The sequence below is a fragment of the Dermochelys coriacea genome, chromosome 1 (assembly GCF_009764565.3).
Source record: "Dermochelys coriacea isolate rDerCor1 chromosome 1, rDerCor1.pri.v4, whole genome shotgun sequence".
Classification (NCBI taxonomy): Eukaryota; Metazoa; Chordata; order Testudines; family Dermochelyidae; genus Dermochelys; species Dermochelys coriacea.
In genome coordinates, this window is record NC_050068.2 from 156,517,717 (window position 1) to 156,536,725 (window position 19,009).

General features: G+C 39.0%; 1 protein-coding gene across 5 annotated transcripts in view; it reads right to left on the reverse strand.

The window, feature by feature from the left end:
- The window catches only part of TRAPPC10 (trafficking protein particle complex subunit 10), a 101,219-nt gene that overhangs the window by 44,893 nt on the left and 37,317 nt on the right, over positions 1 to 19,009 (reverse strand). For 4 of the 5 annotated variants that reach the window (XM_038407455.2, XM_043506512.1, XM_038407474.2 and 1 more), the window contains 7 exons: positions 17,073 to 17,269; positions 11,643 to 11,838; positions 9,723 to 9,834; positions 8,248 to 8,495; positions 6,543 to 6,689; positions 4,372 to 4,486; positions 2,892 to 2,968 (listed from right to left, as the gene is read on the reverse strand). In XM_038407455.2, coding sequence (XP_038263383.1) covers positions 2,892 to 2,968; positions 4,372 to 4,486; positions 6,543 to 6,689; positions 8,248 to 8,495; positions 9,723 to 9,834; positions 11,643 to 11,838; positions 17,073 to 17,269 — 1,092 coding nt within the window. The remainder of the gene's footprint in view (positions 1 to 2,891; positions 2,969 to 4,371; positions 4,487 to 6,542; positions 6,690 to 8,247; positions 8,496 to 9,722; positions 9,835 to 11,642; positions 11,839 to 17,072; positions 17,270 to 19,009) is intronic. The other variant, XM_038407483.2, reaches the window with a different exon arrangement.

Below are 19,009 nucleotides of genomic sequence, written 5' to 3' on the forward strand. Positions count from 1 at the left end.
CAGCGGGGGGGGAGGAGGAGGGGGTCCAACGCCTGAGCCCACCCAAGTCCCGCTGCCCTGGGCAGGGGAGGAGAGGAGCTGAAGCCCAAGCCTGTAACCCCAGACGGTGGGGTTTGGACTTTGGCCGTGGGACCCAGCAAGTCTAATGTCAGTTCTTGCGACCCCATTAAAAAACATTTTGAGAACTGCTGAGATAGACCAAACATATCTCTACATCGTCAACCATAGACACACTGGCTACAGACACCTCAGTTATATACACACAAAAGATAGGAGCCAACATGTGTGTAGTAGCTTTTACACTTGATATGAAAAGTTCCTAAAATAGTTGTGACTTGTTAATCTCTGTTAATTAGGACACTCTCTAGAATCAGAGAAAGTAGATCACGAAGTTGTAGCTCAGCATTTTCTGACTTTCAAAATTAAAAAACCCCTAACAACATTGCTTAAAGACTATCTCAAAATTTTTCAACATCTAAAATTTAGTTTTAGTCAGAAATTTCCTTACTTTTCTAATTTTGATTAGATAGATCTCTTGATATTTTTGTGTTGTCAGTAAATAGAAATGTCTCGTTATAAAAATATGAATGTGTTTTAATTTCAAATTATTGATGCAACTGAGGTTGGAAATATATACACTTTTACAGTGTGCACTAATTACTTATTTGAATTTCTAATGCATACAAGTTCTGTGTAGCCAGAAGAACAAAGGAATTTCACTAATGTAACTTCCAAGCTCTGCAGGCATTTATTTAGCTTACAATTTCTTAAATTCTGCAAGATCTCAGAGCTTACTAGAGACCTTTACAAAGTTCTCAGAAGTTCAATTCAAATTTTTGCATAGTCATTCCAAAAATTTACTAGTTTACTAATTTGCATTAGTTCTTACTGAGAAATAATGTAAGACATCAAGTTTGAAGCGTTTAGACCAAACCTTTGAGATACTTTGAAAATTGTGCCCTTTTTCAATTTTGTAAAAGTCACGTATTTTAAAAGTGACTTGTTCAATTTCCCTCAACCTCTTCCATACCAAATATCACTGGCCTAACAGTATGTACAAGTTTCAGGCACAAGGGAGCTTTTTCATAAAGAAAAAAAATTGGGTGATGTGAAGAAGTCAGACTTAATACAAAGTAGCTTACAAATAACTACAGAATTATTACTGGCTTCAGAGTAGCAGCCGTGTTAGTCTGTATCCGCAAAAAGAAAAGGAGGACTTGTGGCACCTTAGAGACTAAAATTTATTTGAGCATAAGCTTACCTGAGCTACAGCTCACTTCATCTGATGTCCTTAGTGTCAGTTCTGCCTAGCCTGCTTGATGGCCCATTAAGGGCCATCAGCTGTAAAAGTGACTCATTGAGAGAAGGCAGACGCCTTGGGACTCAACAAGGTATGCAGGGACATGCCTATGGACAAAACTCTGAGGTGTTTCCATGCCATGTGATGGACAGCTTGTCTTTAGAACAGAGAAAGCCCGACCACATGGCAAGAGAATTTAAAAAGCTGCTGCAGCTCCTCCATCTTGTCTTCAATCCTGCTTCTTACCTCTGGAGGGACTTTGCTACATTGGAGCTTTGAACAAAGGACTGAATGACCCATCCCAGCTGTGGATGTACTCCAGAGACTTGATTTGAACCTGCAGTTTATTCTATCACTGCTGCAAGCCTGAACCAAGAACTTTGCCATTACTGTATGTAATTGATTCCATTTAATCAATTCTAGCTCTCATCTATATTTCTTTCCTTTTATGAATAAACCTTTAGATTCTAAAGGATTGGCAACAGCATGATTTGTGGGTAAGATCTGATTTGTATATTGACCTGGGTCTGGGGCTTGATCCTTTGGGATCGAGAGAACCTTTTTTCTTTTACTGGGGTATTGGTTTTCATAACCATTTATCCCCATAACGAGTGGCACAGGTGGAGATACTGGGAAACTGAAAAGAAAAGGAGTACTTGTGGCACCTTAGAGACTAACAAATTTATTAGAGCATAAGCTTTCGTGAGCTACAGCTCACTTCATCGGTTAGTCTCTAAGGTGCCACAAGTACTCCTTTTCTTTTTGCGAATACAGACTAACACGGCTGCTACTCTGAAACCTGGGAAACTGAAGTGTCTAAGGGAATTGCTTGTGTGACTTGTGGTTAGCCAGTGGAGTGAGACCAAAGTCTGCTTTGTTTGCCTGGTTTGGTTTGCCTTAGAGGTGGAAAAACCCCAGCCTGGGGCTGTAACTTCCCTGCTTTAAGTGAGCTGTAGCTCACGGAAGAATTACTGGGGCTTCATAATAGAGAAAAGGAGATATCACGTTACAAAGAAACAAGTTATGATTCTTTAACACACAACTAAGGTCTTTATCATTCAACAAGATATGCTATCTCCAACCCTTACATCTATGCTGAGGGTCATCAGCTTCAATGGGACTAACATTATATGCAGAAAAAAAAAATCCCATTGCAGATCACCACTTAAGAAAATTTCCTGAAAAGCTGGATGCAAACATCAAACTGTTTCCTGAACAGATCTAACTTATCCACTGTGTAATCTAAGTTCAGAATAATACATAGTTTGTGCAAGTATGGCCAATTTTTTTTAACCTATAAAGTTACAAATCCATTTACATCCCCATAGTAATAGGTAGGCAAATTAAACCAAAATTTAAAAACCTGGTGCCTAATGTTAGGCTCCCAACTACATACTGTGGCACTAACTAAACGACAGTGTACACATTTGAATGTCAGACTGCATAAGTGCCAGAATACAGATTTGAGACGTTCACATTAGGTATCCAAGGCTTGAAGACGATGGCCTTAACCATTCCATGAATATACATATGTTTATTATTTTCAATATGTATATTTACTACAGTGTAAACACTTGTATGCCATACTTACTAAGTAGTGTTTTTCAAAAGCTTCCACAGATGATAAGGCCTCCTTGAGTTTCTTATAAGGGCTTTGTGTGGTGTTAGCTTCAAAATAAAACGAACAAGATACTGACTTACAGATTTTTGTTTTAACACGCAATCAAAGGTAGAGAGAACAACATTATTTCTATGTTATGTGCTATATTTACAGATAGTCCAGATTATTTAGGTAATGTAATCTTATTTTTACAAATTATAAATTAAAATGTCTAGTTAACAGGATTTGTTTTACTGACCACTACATTTGCTGCTCCAGTCAAAATTCAAATGACATTACAGCAGTTAAGAAAACTTCTCTACACTGTTCTAAAAATATTGTCCTATATCATATTCACCAAAATCTGTCAGAACATAAAATTATATTTAGATACTCCCCTGTATCTTAACAAGGTTAAGACTTCTCATACTTACCCATTATAGGATTTATAAAAGACAGTATGAGAAGCTTCTGTACTTTATATGAGAGACACAAAATAGGTGATGTAATGTCTCCTATTAGACCAACTTCTGCTGGTGAAAGAGCCAAGTTTTTGATCTTACACAGAGCTCTTCTTGAGGTCTGTACATTATATGGTATTTTAGTCTCTCAAATGACTTTAAAGTGTTGCATTCTACTAGAAAAGTCTGCAATACTGGAACTTAAAAAAAAAGAAGTTGTTTGGTTTAACCTCTTTATGTCACTCCAAAACACTTGGTGAGGAGGGAAAAAAAAAAAAAAAAAAAACTACCAACCGCAGCAAGTCAAAAATTGTAAGAGGAAAAACTCGCTTTTAATGGAATTGCAGTAGACTGCATATTGCTGGATTCCCTTTCACTCATTATCCCACCTGCAAAAGTAGAATTACATCTCAGAATTTGGCAAACAGTACAAATATACTAATTGTACTAGGAGATATTTAACATCTGGAATTTTTTCAATGAATTGTTTAGAGATTCAGCCTGATACAGAAACAGAAAGCCAATTAAATTATGTGGTTCTGACTAATACAGTACAGTTATGTCACTTTATAGCCCTAGTTACATACAGGGTATACGATATCAGATCAGGATTCGTCTGTTCGTTCTCAAACAGAATTTTAATTTTAAAGCTTGTTATAGGAGCAGTAATAAAAGTAAGGTATAATTCAGAACCAAGAATGGTCAGAAATGTCTGCTGTGGCACCTCGTAATGTTGATAAATAGAATATATACTGTGAAAGCTACAATCCACAATAAAGGGTTATAATCAAATTTTTTAAAAAAATTTGAAATACACACAGTATACCACTCTTAAAGAACATATGCTCCCCCTTTTCCCCTTCTCCCCCACAGTATCACATGTACATTTATCTACTTACAGAATATAATTTAATTCTCCCCATCTAAAGAGCTAATCTAAGAGGGAAGCCACCACATATTTAAACAGATTGCAAGGTATTACATAAAGTATGTATGAGTTTTGGTAGTACCTGTTTCAGGGCGCTCTGCTCCCAAACCTGCTAACAGATCAACCGTTCTATTAAGATCTTCTGAATTTGGTCCCTTTTCAGTCACAAGTCCACAGAGGTAACCAAGGGATTTTAGCTATGGAAATAAATACAAGCCATAAATGAGTTTCAAAAAGTTACGAATATCAGTATAAAAAAACCTTGCTAACAAATGTCTTCCACATCATGACTCCCAACAGATCAGTACAGGATATTTCGATAATAAATACTGTCATCATAGTACAACACTTATAAAACCTTCATTAAAACGGTCTCCTCCTTAAAAGGGGACAGACAGGAGAGCCTTCTAAAAGTGGCTGAGCATTTTACTTGAAAAGCTGAAAGGAATCTTATCTAAGACTAAATTATATTTACGAGTCAACAACTTTTGGTATTAAAGACATTAAAAATGTAAACACTTAGCACTTTCATTTTTATAAAACACCTGAAATATTGATACTTATTAAACCCAGAGGCTTGGGAAGGGGGGTTTGGGGTTTGTTTGTTTGTTTGTTTTTTTAATGTATAGAGAACAACTTTGATCTGTCTGGCAGTTACTAACAGACAGGGTGCATTTAAAATACCAGGTTTACAATATTATAATTAGTGTCTTGTGTTTCAGTAAAAAAAATTAAACCACATAACTGTATGAAGTCCAGAGCCTCCAGTGTATAGATTGGGTGGATGTACAGGCTGAAAACTCATAACACATCTAATTATTTATATAATGCTGTATGTGAAGAGAAACATTTTTCCTGAACAATAGAGATGATCAGCAGGGCTGCCTTTAACCAACACAGTGCCATTAAAGATGTAGGTGAATAGTTACCAATCATTATGGGACTGAATTGGGGGTAGTTTGCTAAATTCTGCGTCAAAGGATGCTGTCTGACTGAAGGTCAACCCTGGTGATTATTTTCTGATGTGAATTATTAGATTGTCATTTTAGCATAACAGAGGTTACTGATCAACAAGTTATCCAACCTATTTTATAATAGGGTCTCATTACTTGTCTTTCCCCCCTGAAGTAGTAAATTTCACACTGTATGGACTAATTTTCTTTTAATGGTTCTAAACAGACTTTTTTAATCCCACCTCATTTTCTGTTTTGCCATTGATTCGGATCCTCTTTACTCCATACCTCTACTTACACTGCAATCCTTCTACAGACTATCCTCTCCCTGCCCATGATGTTTCTCAGCATTCTCCCTCCCCATTTATCATATCCACTTCACCTGTACTCCAACAATTATCTCTTCAACCCTATTTCAAAGCCAAGTGCATCCCCCAAAAATTTTAACAAACAGTTATAAATTATAACAATGACTTGTAAATAGCCTGATGTACCTATCACCTCCTTGATTTTTTCAATTTTATTGTGACTTTAATCTTGCCTTTTTAGGATATAAGCTCTTTTGGGCATGGACTGTCTTCCTATGTTTATACAGCATGTAGAACAATGGAGCCCTAATCCTGATGGGGGGGGTTTAGGAGGTACCACACTATAAACGGAGTAAAAATAGTAATTAATAAAAAAAATGTGAGAAAGTTCCCAGCACCTTGGGAAAGTAGCAGATAAGTGGGCTGTCGAAGCTAACAGTCAACAACGGTGAGGGTCAATTATTTCTACTGTAATTATATAACATCCATGACTTCTTTACTGTAACCAGATTTCTACAAAATTCATAATATGCTGGAATAAATAAGTTTGGGGAAAAATCAAAATATAAACAAAAAGTTTGGAGGGGTAAAGGCTCTCATTCAGCTCAGGGTTTGTCCTCTTGCAACACATTCACAGTAACCTCCTCCTTTCAGCTGACAGACTTCATGGGTTCATTTCAAAGCTAAATAAGCACCACTACTGATCAGCTAGAGCAGTCACTGTTTAGCAACATGAAGCACTTCTCTTTCCCTCCCTACATCAAAGACCTGAGCATGGTGCTTAAGTATTCCCAGCCCTTGCCTCCCAATGAAAAAAAAAAAAATGTAAACCTGATTATGCCAGGTAGCACGACACAGTACTACCAGGCTAGTCTACAGATCAGTGTATTAAAGAACTTCTAGATTCACAATAAAACGTGTCCCAGTTTGTCACAGAGCCATTGCACATTTCAAGTGATATCTCCCCGTAACAAACATAACAGCTTGATTACCTTTTCAGTGGCGTAGCTCCATAAGCCAACTGTGTGGGAAACATTGGCATCTACTTGTGCTCGGTCACAGCAGCCTTCTATTCTTTGTAGGACCTCTAAACAGCTCAAAAATACCCAGCAATCCAAAGCTCCAGGAGGAACAGAGACCTGAAGATGAACAGTAAAGGTAATTGAGAAATGAATAATTGCTTGATCATATTAGGACATAGCTTGAGAGACTGGGGAAGAGGTGCACTGCATGGGAAGTAGCTTCCATTTAAGGAGATTTAGAAGACTAAGGGCTAGTGTACACTGCCACAACATTGGCGCCACTGTAGCGTGTCTGAAGACACGCTATGCCAATGGAAGAGTGCTCTCCTGTCAGCCTAATTACTCCACCTCAACTAGAGGTGGAAGCTATGCCATCAGCAGAGATCTCCTGCCGATATAGCACTGTGCAGACACTGCTTTAAGTTGATGAAACTTACGTCGCTCTGGGTGGATGGGGGAGGGAGGAGGGCATTCGCACCCGAGTGACCTAAGTTGCAACAACTTAAATTGTAATGTAGATGAGCCCTAGGTTTGCTCAATTTGGAAAGGAGTAAGAAAATCTGAAAAAAGCATATTGAACAACAAATGGTATGAATACATTATTCTATGTTAGGATAGATGAGCAATATGACAAATTTTAAGGCACCAAATTTAAGGTGGAGAAGATGAAGTGTTTTTTAGTGCAACTAATAATCTCATGGAATTTTCACTACCATGGTATCTTAGAAACAATCAGAAGGATTAGTTTTGACTAAGAATAGTATCTGCAGTTACAATAGCTAGAATAAGACTAATAAGAAATTAATCACAAGCTCCAGTCAGGAAGACATTTTCCCATAATGACGTAGTACTGTTCCTGAAAACAGATATACGATCAGTGTACTAATACTTAACTTTGGTCATCTGATATACATGGGGGATGGTTAAAATTTATCCCCCCAGCATACCTGATAAAGGCACGGTACAACACTAAGATAGAGTAGTAGATTCTCTCTCTCACACATGCACGCTGTTCTGAAGTGAGCTGCTGGCCCACATATCAAGAAGATAGCCTTCCTGCCCTATTCCCCACACAACTATACATTTGTTACCTGATACAAGTTAATTATTGGCTACAGATCATGACATTGGTAACGAATTCAGGAAAGAAGCATATGAATGACTATCAGCTTCATAAGTAAATTTATATTAGTTTTTCAGATCAGGCCCAGAACATTTTAACAATATAAGACAATCATAATACTACCTCCAAAAAACAAACCTTTATGCAGTCTCCATCTGTATGGCTACACAGCAAAGAAAAACCCATGACTGCCCCATGCCAGCTGACTTGGGCCTACAGGGCTCAGGCTGCAGGACTGTTTCACTGCTGTAAAAATGTTTGGACTCTGGTTCAACTCCCTGCTCTGAGACCCTCCCACCGCACAGGTCATGATCCTCACATGTAGAGATTTATTTTAAGACACAGTTATATATATATATATATATATATATACACACACACACACACACACACACACACACAATATTACAATTAGGAACATTTTTACACCATTATATTGATAATATACTAGCAGTGTTAAATGTGTCAGCAGTGACTGACAACTGGACAGAAACCTCTTATTATTAAACAAGAGATGTTATTTACATAATGAATTATATTACACTAACTCACTTCTAGTAGCTTAAGCTCCTGCACACAGTTGTGAAGAAGCTCTAGTGCTCGCTGGGATACCTCCCACGGTCTCTGTAGGAAGATCAGCAACGTGCACTGGCGAGAAAACAAGTAACTGCGCAAGTCTAATAGAGTGGCTTCTTGATTCTGAATTAGCTCTCGTTTCTCCATATCTATTGGTTTACGGAGAATCAATCCATTCCAGCTCCGCACTGGTTGACAGAAAAATGTCAACCAGTTTGCTCCATCTAAGTAAACAAATATACAGTTAACGTCTAAACCCATTATTTTAAAGTAAGTCCTTTTTTTTTTTTATACCCCACAACAACCTTAGTGCCAAACTAACTCCAATACCTATATAAGCAGCCTGATTTTCAAAAGTGGCACCCACATCTCCCATTACTTACTCTAGATACTTAAAAGTTGGCGGCCAATTTTCAAAATGTTGACCTAAATACCTGACAGCTATAAGCAATAAGACAATTGGTTTACAATGCATTTCTGGATGATTAAAGTAAATCTCAAGTGACATTACAGACAAAGCTGAGCAACTTTAGCTGCCTGAGCATCCATTACTTACACCTCACCTTGATAGGTGTGTCCCTTGTTTTAGTCATATCTGCCTTTATCCCACTAATTCACGATTTGTTAAGTGTTCCATACATCTTTCTATTTTTACATCTACACTCAGTCGTATCTGAACACCTCATGTTGTATTATGAAATATCGTAACATCTTACTTGTACAAAATAATTGATTTCACATTACTTGACACTTCTCAAAAGGTATGTATCCCATGTTATTGACAAACTGAAATGAACTCAAGTCTCATGCTGCTTATAGAAAACAATTTATATTAAATATACAAGGAAAGAATTGTATACATATGCATTAATTGGGCATGGCATAACTAGTGTCCAGAATTTTTTACTGTATCTAATTTGAAAACCACATTTTAGCCAATGTCTAAGGTAGCCAGTAATCATGCATGTTGTTTAAAAAAATAAATAGTGTTAGATTCAATGGGAAGCCTTCAAAATAGCATGCAGGAAGATTTGATTTTTAATGACTCAACAACAAGCTTTAGGAACAAGCAGCAGCATCAGGGCCAGATCAGACATAGGTACTTTAGACCCATGGCTAGGGCCCCAGTTCTTGGAGTCACGAGACCAGAATCTCAGCTTTCATGATGTTTCTAGACCTTACAGATGCAAAGAAAAGCTTGAACACATGCCCAGAGTATAACTGTTGCCTGTCTGAATCTGGAGAGAGCATGAAACAATAGCTCCAAGTATCATGAAGTTTCTCATGCATCTTAAATTGAAATCTGCTGCCACCCCAGGAAAGGGTGTGGCAGAACCATATAGGAAGGTTGAGCCTAAGGCCAGTTTTACTTTAATTTGGTCCTGAGCAGAACAGGGAGTGGAACCAACTAATATGCTGCACGCAATCACTTGTTGATTTAAAGCACTTACCACCAGCACCAAAGTTAACAACATATTGAGAGAACAAGGCATCAAGTTCATCATATTGCACCAAGGCATCTTCAAACTGCTGCAGCATTTCAAAGACAAAGGCCAGCTCTTCCTTTACACACACAGGCAAAGAAAGGTACAAGTTATCAAAACGTGTTGCAGTCAATATTGTGGATTTTAAAAATTAACTATGAAAAGGACTCACTAACCTAACCCAAAAGGACTTCTTCAAACTTGTCTGAGGGTTTGAATACCCAGGACAATGTAATGTTACAATTATACTGCTATAACTCCCCACATAGACACCCTCATTCCAGAATAAGAGTGCCTTTTTCCAGGTTAACCTGTACTGCTTCCAAAGCTAAACGGGAACAAGCTAAACTACAGTAAGCCTGTCCACATGGGAAGGTATAGTGGTATAATTATACTGGTAATTTTTTTCTGTACAGAGAAGCCCTGACTCACTATAATAAAATATTCAGAACAAGCCTTAACACTCAGGAAGCTCAGAAAAAACTCACCTCTTCCAGAAAACACTGCTGATGTACTTATAATTTATACATTCTATTTGTAAAATGGAGACACTAGTTGCAGCTCCACAATTAAAGTCCGGTTTTACACTTTAAGCAGGGATTCAACATCTGTTATGTATGAAAAATTCCACTTATTCTCCTCCAAACAACAGCACTTACTCCATAGAATAAATTTTCTGGGAATTTACAAGTAAATCGTTAATGAGTTTCGGAGTTAAAATTAGTTAAACAGGTCCTTTAAGAAATTGAGCACTTGGTGTCATCTTTTTTTCCATCCTGAATAGAGTTAACCAAATAATGCAAAAGCTTTGAACATCAGCCTATGCCCCTGAATGACTACAAATAAGGTATTTAGTATTTGTGGTTCCAGATTAAACTGAATTTTAAGACATTTATTTTTCTTCTCTTCCCCACTTCTCATCCCCACTGTCATCATAAGCAGAGTTAAGGCTTTAGCATGTTGAGTTTTTTGTTTTTTGTTTTTTTTTAAAACCTTAACTGATAATTTACTGTGTTCAACTCACTTGAGTTTGGGATAATTGCAACAGCATCCCCATAATGTATTTTGCCCTAAATTACTGATATGAACTCTCACCCTTAACTGCACCTTAATGAGACTTCTCCTGTCCAACCACCTAGTTTTGTGTTACATAATGAGCCTGGGGGTGGAGGGGTGGAGAGGAGAAGTCTCAAGAGGTGGTGGGACCAATCTTACATAATGCAAAAGTTCAAAACTATATGGAATCACACATGGGAAATACCTTCTAGTCTATATTTTAAGAGAAATATTCTAATCAAATCAATCCCTAATGTTATCATTTGAATGTGCCGTTTTTTCTGTAAGTGTTTAAATGTTTATTAGAACAAATCAGATACATTTAGGAGTTATCCAGATCTGGAAATTAAAAACATCTGAAAACAGGATTCTCTCCAGAGAATTACAGGATTTCATTTAAAAAAATAACTTTAAAGTCATTTATACTCTGATAACATTCTAAGCAAAAGTTTAGTAGTATGTACAGCACATTGGTCTACTATTTTAACTAGAAGGGTTCATTTGCACAGCATTAATATACTTTAATTTTAAAGACACTTTTACACAAAGGCAATGGAACTAATAAAATGCTTATAAAAAAAATCTGTGCTCACAACTAATCCATAGCCTTTCTGCTGTCCAAGATCCTAAGACACAGAAGCCTGAACAGATCTTACAGGTGAACACAGCACCATAAAAACATTGCAGGCAAGAATAGTGACAAGTTGCCATAATACTAGCCTCTGTATCTTTTTAAAAGGAGTCTGATCTAAAAAATTAGAGCCAAAAAAGAATACTTTCAACAAAACAAAGGACTAAAAAATTGTTTAAAGAAGTTGTTTAAGTCTATACCTGCACCATGAAATACTCGCAAAAACTCCACCCTGGCTCAGTCCTCTTCTCCCTCAAAGTTCTCATGTCATCTTCAAACTTGCCTAGATTTTTGGTAAAAGACATGAGAAGCAGCGTCCTGAGTTTTGTCAGGAAGGCGTTCCAGGATTCCTGAGAACGGGAAGAGTCTTTCAAGGGGTCAGACAGTACCACACATCTGTAAAAATATCAATGGAAATTATTTTGTGGGACTAAAAAGTAACATCCAGACATAAAATAAACGTATAATAGCCCCTACAATTACATACTATAAACAACGTCAAATGGAAAGAGCAAGGAAACTCAGATTTCCATTCAACATCAATTCAAGACTTTTATTATTAAATGGTATAAGCTAAGGACAGAGTCAATGGAGGTAACAAATAATAGCCTTAAAATGACAATGTATATCGAACAGCCTTGAGCATACTGTAGATAGAAAGGAAGCATTCATTAGACCGGGGGGGGGGGGAGGGGAGGGTTAGGCTGGAGGGTCCTGACACCTGTCAGGAATGGTCTGGTTATTACGTAGTCCTGCCTTGGCAGGGGAGTGCAATAGACAACATATCAAGGTCCCTTCCAGTCCTACACTTCTATGACTTTATGATAGGTTTGGAAAGAGAAATTTAAGTCTGGGTTCCACAAGACAGGAGAGTTTACACAATGAGTATATTCTATATTTTCAAAATCAATAAAAATAGGTTTTAGAAATCCAAAAAACACAAAAAAAGCTCTGCTTGGAAGATAGCTAGCAGAGCAATAACTAGACTTATTCTTAGAAAGGACTATGTAACAATCACATCTAGACCATCTCTCATGGGCCAAGGCACAATTATTCCACAGTAGATTTTGTAGGGCTTCATTTTATTTCAAATGTTCCACATGGTAGGACTCCCACAGCTTCACTTGTAATTTGTGAAATAGTTATTTGAGAACTCATGATCAGGACAGGTTGATAACCAGCATGTTCGCCTTTGTTTAAAATTTCATTGTGATTTACTGATATTCAGAAAAGGAATAAACCTTTGTGGAGGCAGGGAAATCCCCTTCCCAATTCAAATAAAGTTCCCAGTTACTGAAAACTACCAGAAACTATTCTGCTGTAGAATTTTTAATCCAAGCTAGACAATTAGAAATTGAACACCCTCAGCTACATTTAATTCAGATTTGCCAAAATAAATTTAATAAGCTGATATTATCCAAATACAAACAAGATGCTGACAACATACAGCATGTTCACATTGTCATCTTAGATTTACGTATGAGGAGTGCTCAGATTCACACCTTTAGTTTCAAAGGATCACCTCATCATTCACTCTACACAAGGCGATGACTCTTCCAATTAGTCAAAAAGTAAACTATTCAGAAGTGATCCAGTGCAGTGTTTTGGGGAGGGGGAAAACAAAACAAAACAAAAATAATAAAAGTCTGCATTAAAAATTGATTTGAAACGATGATTACTCCATTTCCCCGATCTCTCTTCCCTTCCAAGGCAGGAAAAGGTTGTGATAACGCTGTACACACTTTTCACTGTATTTTTCTTAAAATAACAAACAGCTTCAAAAATTGGATTTAATGTAGTACAACAGAGGAGAAAGGCAGATTAAACACTGGTAGAAAAGAACAGTGGTTCAATCTAAGGCCTTGTCTACTCTACACAGTTGACAAAAGTCTGCTTTCATCAACAAAACAGTGGAGGTGTACATGCTGAAATGCTCCTCCTGCCGATGTAACTCCCCTGCTATGCCAACATATTAAAAACACCTTAATGAGCAGCATAGAGCTTTTTGCTATGTAATTAGAACGACGCAACATCAGTGTAGATACCTCACTTGATTATGTCACCCTAACTCAGCTCCAGGAGGTGTCCCACAATGCCCATCATGACCACTCTGGTCAGCAGTTTGAATTCTGCTGCCCTGAAAGTACACAGCTTTGTGGTCCCTCCCCCCTTCAAAGGCCCAGGAATTTTTGAAATTCTTTTCCTGTTAGCTTGGCCTACACAGTTCACACAGCATCTTCCCAGCTGACCGTGCCAGCTTTACGCAGCAGACGTGCTCACATGTGGAGCACACCCGGAGGTGTTTGATCACACGAGTATATGGGGAGAGGAAGCTGTGCAGTTGCAGCTTCGCACCAGCCATAGGAATTTTGATACCTACAGGCTGATTGCTAGTGGCTTGCAGGAGAAGGGGCAATGAAAGGGATGCGCAGCAGTGTAGTGCTAAAGTCAAGGAGGTGAGGCGGGGTACCAGAAGGCAAGGGAGGACAACCATAGCTCTGGTGCAGCGTTGAAGACATGCCGCTTCTATAAGGAGCCGCACACTATGCTCGGCAGCAACCCCATCTCCATCAAGAGCCCCCTGGAAACTGTGGGGGACTGGAGACAGCAGCCAGCAGACTCAACCCCAATGAGAAAGTGGTGGACAAGGAGGTGGAGCTAGAGAATGATGTGGAGCACACGGCAGAGTCATCCAATGGCACAGTGAGTCAGGACTCTCTTCCATTCCAGAGGGGGTCTAGCCAGTCCCAGAACTCTAGCTCTGGCACGCAGGACGCAGGAGAGGGGAGCTCTGGTAAGTGCTCATTTTGCTTTGATACTGCATAGCGAAAGGAGACTGAGCTCATATATACTTTGTTATATTGTAGAAGAGGGATATGGGGCAGAAATTAACAGACTGTCCATCTTCACAGTGAGGCCATGGCAAAAGTTTCTTAATGTACATGGGGATGTCTCTGGAATCCTCCAGAATGATTTCTAGGAAACTTTCCTGTAGGTATTCTGCAATCTTCTGAAGAAGGTTCCTTGGGAGAACGGCCTTGTTTCAACCTCCGCTGTAGGAAACTTTGCAGTGCCCCGTCAATTATTTCTGCAGGGACCAGAGTGGCACACAGGCGAGCATCATGCGGACATGGTCTGAAGCCACACGCATGCAGGAAATGAACCCGTGCATCCTAGATTTCCTTTTAGGAGCGAGATATCTGGTTCATTTACCCTAGCTTGTGGAAAAGGGTACCAATATTCAGACCAGGCTCCCTAGCCACTTAGAGTAACATTGAAACACACTGGCTATAGGTCCGACTATTTGCTTCTTGCAATTAATGTTCAAGCAGCAAGCACTATGGGGTAATTCAGGGAAGCAAGTAAACATTGCCTGGCCAAATGCATCACATACAGACACATTACTGAAAATCATTATTAAAATGTTCCTTCAAAGCCTCCTTGATTCAAATAACCTCCCACTGCGCCCCTCTAATTGCCGTGGTCTTTGGCTGCTCAAAATCAGCAGTCAGCCAATCAGCCTCAGCAGCCCACCCTTGGGGAAACATTTCCCCTTCAATTCGCAAATATTATGGAGAATTCAGAAGGCACAATGGTCTTTGGAATATTTTCCTCATTAGTGTCTAACCTGCCAAAAAAGACAGCGCCAGCGACCTTTTAATCAGACAAATGCATGTCAACAGTCATTCTGCACCTGCTGAAGCTATTCAAGCGCTCTCTGCTGTTGTCTAGGTTCCTGGTGTAAGGCTTTATGAGCCACGGGAGCAAGAGGTAGGTGGAGTCTCCAAAGATCACTATGGGAATTTGCACATTCCCTGGTGGAATGTTCTGGTCTGGAAAGAAAGTCCCAGTGTGCAGCTTTTTATACAGTCTAGTGTTCCAAAAGACGTGTGCATCATGCACCTTCCCTGACCATCCTGCACTGATAACAGTCAAATGGTTGCAGTGATCCACCAGCGCCTGCAAGACCATGGAGAAGTAGCCTTTCGGTTGATATGCTCTGTTACGATATGGTCTGTGGCCAAAATTGGGATACAAGTTCCATAGATCACCCCCCTGCAATTAAGGAATCCCATTGCCTCAAATTTCAGAGCAGCAGCTGTGTTAGTCTGTATTCGCAAAAAGAAAAGGAGTACTTGTGGCACCTTAGAGACTAAAATTTATTTGAGCATAAGCTTTCGTGAGCTACAGCATGCATCCGATGAAGTGAGCTGTAGCTCACGAAAGCTTATGCTCAAATAAATTTTAATCTCTAAGGTGCCACAAGTACTCCTTTTCTCATTGCCTCAAAGTCATCAATTATTTGTCCTGGACATTACTGAGAGTCAGAGTCCTTCATAGCAAGAGGCGATTAATGGCCCTGCACACTTGCATCACCGCAGCCACCACAGTGAACTTTCCAACTCCAAACTGGTTTGGAACTGACTGGTAGCAGTCTGGAGTTGCCAGCTTCCACACAGCGATCGCCACTTGCTTTTCCACACTGAGGGCAGCTCTCATTCTGGTGTCTTTGCACCACAGTGTTGGGTCACGTTCTGCACCCAGTTCCAGGAAGGTGGCTTTGTGCATACAAAAGTTCTGCAGCCACTGCTCGCCATCTCATACATTCCCCATGATGTGATCCCATCACTCAGTGCTTGTTTCTCAAGCCCAGTACCGACAGTCCACCATGGCAAGCTGGTCCATGAACGCCTGCAGAAATTTTGAATGGTTTCCATGGCAGACAGCAGGGCAGGCATCACCAATTCACTGTCACAACTCATGAAATACTGCAAGACCAGCCACAGTGTGTTCATAATGCTTATCACCAGACTGGTCAGCAGTTCAGGAATTATGCTGTCAGACAGAGATGGCAGGTGCACAGTTACACTAACTGTTGAAAAACAGTGCAAAACGAAGTAGGAAGCCCATGGAATGATGGGACAAAAGGAAATGCATCACGCAAGAGCAAGCATGCCCCCATGGTGCACTGTGATCTGTTCCCAGAGTTCCCAGCAGCAGAGGGTGGAGAGTTGCACAGTAATATAGCTACCCCTGATGCAACACTGTCAATGAAAAAGCAATGACTGTGGATATGCTCAGCTGACACAAGCAATGTTGTGTGGACATGCTCCACTGATGTTATTAAAGCGACTAATGATCGTTGACAAAACTTAAGTCAACTTAACTCTAGTGTAGACATGGCCTAAGACTTTACTCTTGTACTTTTTCCTCTGGTGATGGGTTTACATAAACCTTGAAAAACAAGGATTTGAAGTTCTGAAAATTGATTTTGGTTACTTCATTCATTCTGAATCAGTGTCTACAAAAATATGCTTCAGTATGTTTAAAGCCTTTTATCTTTTCTGGAAGAGGTGAACATCCAGAATTTAACTGTAGCCCTACAGAATATTTTTTATTTATTTATTTTATTCCAAACCACTACTAATTCAGGAAAAGATACAGCAAACTTTTTCCTCCATTGGTTCATATTTTGGGACAGATGGACATACATCTTACCAATGCCATTTGCTTAATGGTAGGCATCAGGGAAGTTACTATTCTTTTAAGTGAGAAATTGGACCTATTAAATGGTTATCCAGAAAACTAGTTTTACAATTATAAACAAATATTTTTCAAAAAGTCCTTACCTGTCACTTTGTTTGTTACAGAAGTCATTTCTTATTTTATCTACTATAGATGTTCGGGGAAGGATGTTGGTTTTGTTCTTTTTTTTTGCATCGCTCTCAACTACCACAATTAACCAATCCACAGAGCTGTGCACTTTCAGAACATTCTGCCACTTGGTGATGTCATCCTTTACTGTAGCTTTATATACTTCTGTATCCTGGTATTATAAGTAATGAATTAGCAAATCAAATTGACAATCTGGACAAATTTGAAAGGTTTATTTTGTTAAAACAGGAAAAAAAATATTTCAAATGATACCAAACTGAATTAGTGACACAGATTGAGTAGTTAAACAAGGACAATGTCAAGGTAAGGTTTTATTCTTTCGATTGCTTACTTTATTATTACTACTTTAGACTATTGCAAATGAAAGATTTTTAAAAATATCAAAATTTACCCTGAACAACTCATTGAAATTTGGAACTCGATTAAATTAAGACAATGAAACTAGACTGATTAATTTTATTTTCTGGTTCTAATACACCAACAGTGCTGCGGCATTTGGGTTTTCCAACTCTGCTGGAAAGTTTTAAGTTGTCTGTATCCTCAATTACTTTAAATTTAAACAATTGAAGTAACTCATTTTCTGTAACTTTATAGATTAACTATGAACACGTTGCTATGAATATTCACGATGCAAAGCTGTGTTCGTTAGTTGTGATTGGTCAAGTCAGATGGTTAGTGGTTTTTTTTTACTGTATGAATATTTCTCCTATAATAAGGATAATGCCCTGTGAATGAGACATTGCAGATAAACAAGATTAGGGAGTTTTAAATGTTTGGATCATGAACCTTATCTAAAAGATGATTCTTGTAGCAGATTAATTTCTGATTTACTGGCTGAGTGAATTACCTCCCATTTTCATAATAGGTCAGTGCAAGTATGCATTGTGTTGCTGCCAAGGATGTGGTCAGATCCTTGTGTAGTTTAGTTTCCACTGTGCCAGGGCTCTGGGAAAGGGTTTTAGAAACCCTGTACTCCTGCTGTGTCAAGCAGTGTCACTATAAAATATAAGTTACAGTTCAAAATGCTCAAGTGTGCAAGTTTAAAATTTATTTTATGAGCACTTATGCAAGACAGACTTGATTGCCTTCCATGATCATTTGAACAAACAGAAGACATTGTGTACAGGAACAGCAGAAAAGTCAAAAAGTTCATTTTTAAATTATAGTGAATACTTGCAGGGGTTTTTGGTGTTATTAACCCACCTCTAGTGTTTAATTAACAATGTCAAAGTGTCACCAAGTCATTGGCTACTATCTCCTTCAAAATACTATACTAATACAACTGTTCCCAAAATGGACTTCCAGGGTGCCCCACATTAAACTATGCAGTCATGCATATTGCCATGCAGTATGACTCTTACCTTTTACTTGATTAGTTTTTAATGCATAACATATTGACCATGTTATTAGTTTTCTTTAGTATTGTGGCTTTTATTAAAAAAGCTTTAAATTCTTGTGGTTACCTTTATTTTGTTAACTTTTCAAATAACTCTAGATAGAACAGGATTTTTCCTTTTTTTAGTCCACAGTCAATACTTAGAAAAGCATTTATTATACCAGAGGTGAGCAAACTACGGCCCATGGGACCATCCTGCCTGGCCCCGAGCTCCCAGCCAGGGAGGCTAGCCCCCAGCCCCTCCCCCGCTGCCACACCACCGCACAAGCAGCACTGCTTGCACCTGCCCACCTCCCAGGCTTTCCAACAAGCCTGTCCTGCCGCTCTGAGCATTGGATGGGGCAGAGGTTCGGGGAGGGAGGTGGTCAGGAGACACGGAGCAGGGAGAGTTGGATAGACGGTGGGGTTCTGGGGGGTAGTTAGGGATGGGGGTCCCGGGGGGCTTGTAAGGGGGCAGGGGTGTGGACAGGGGGCAGGCTCCCAGGGGGTGGTTAG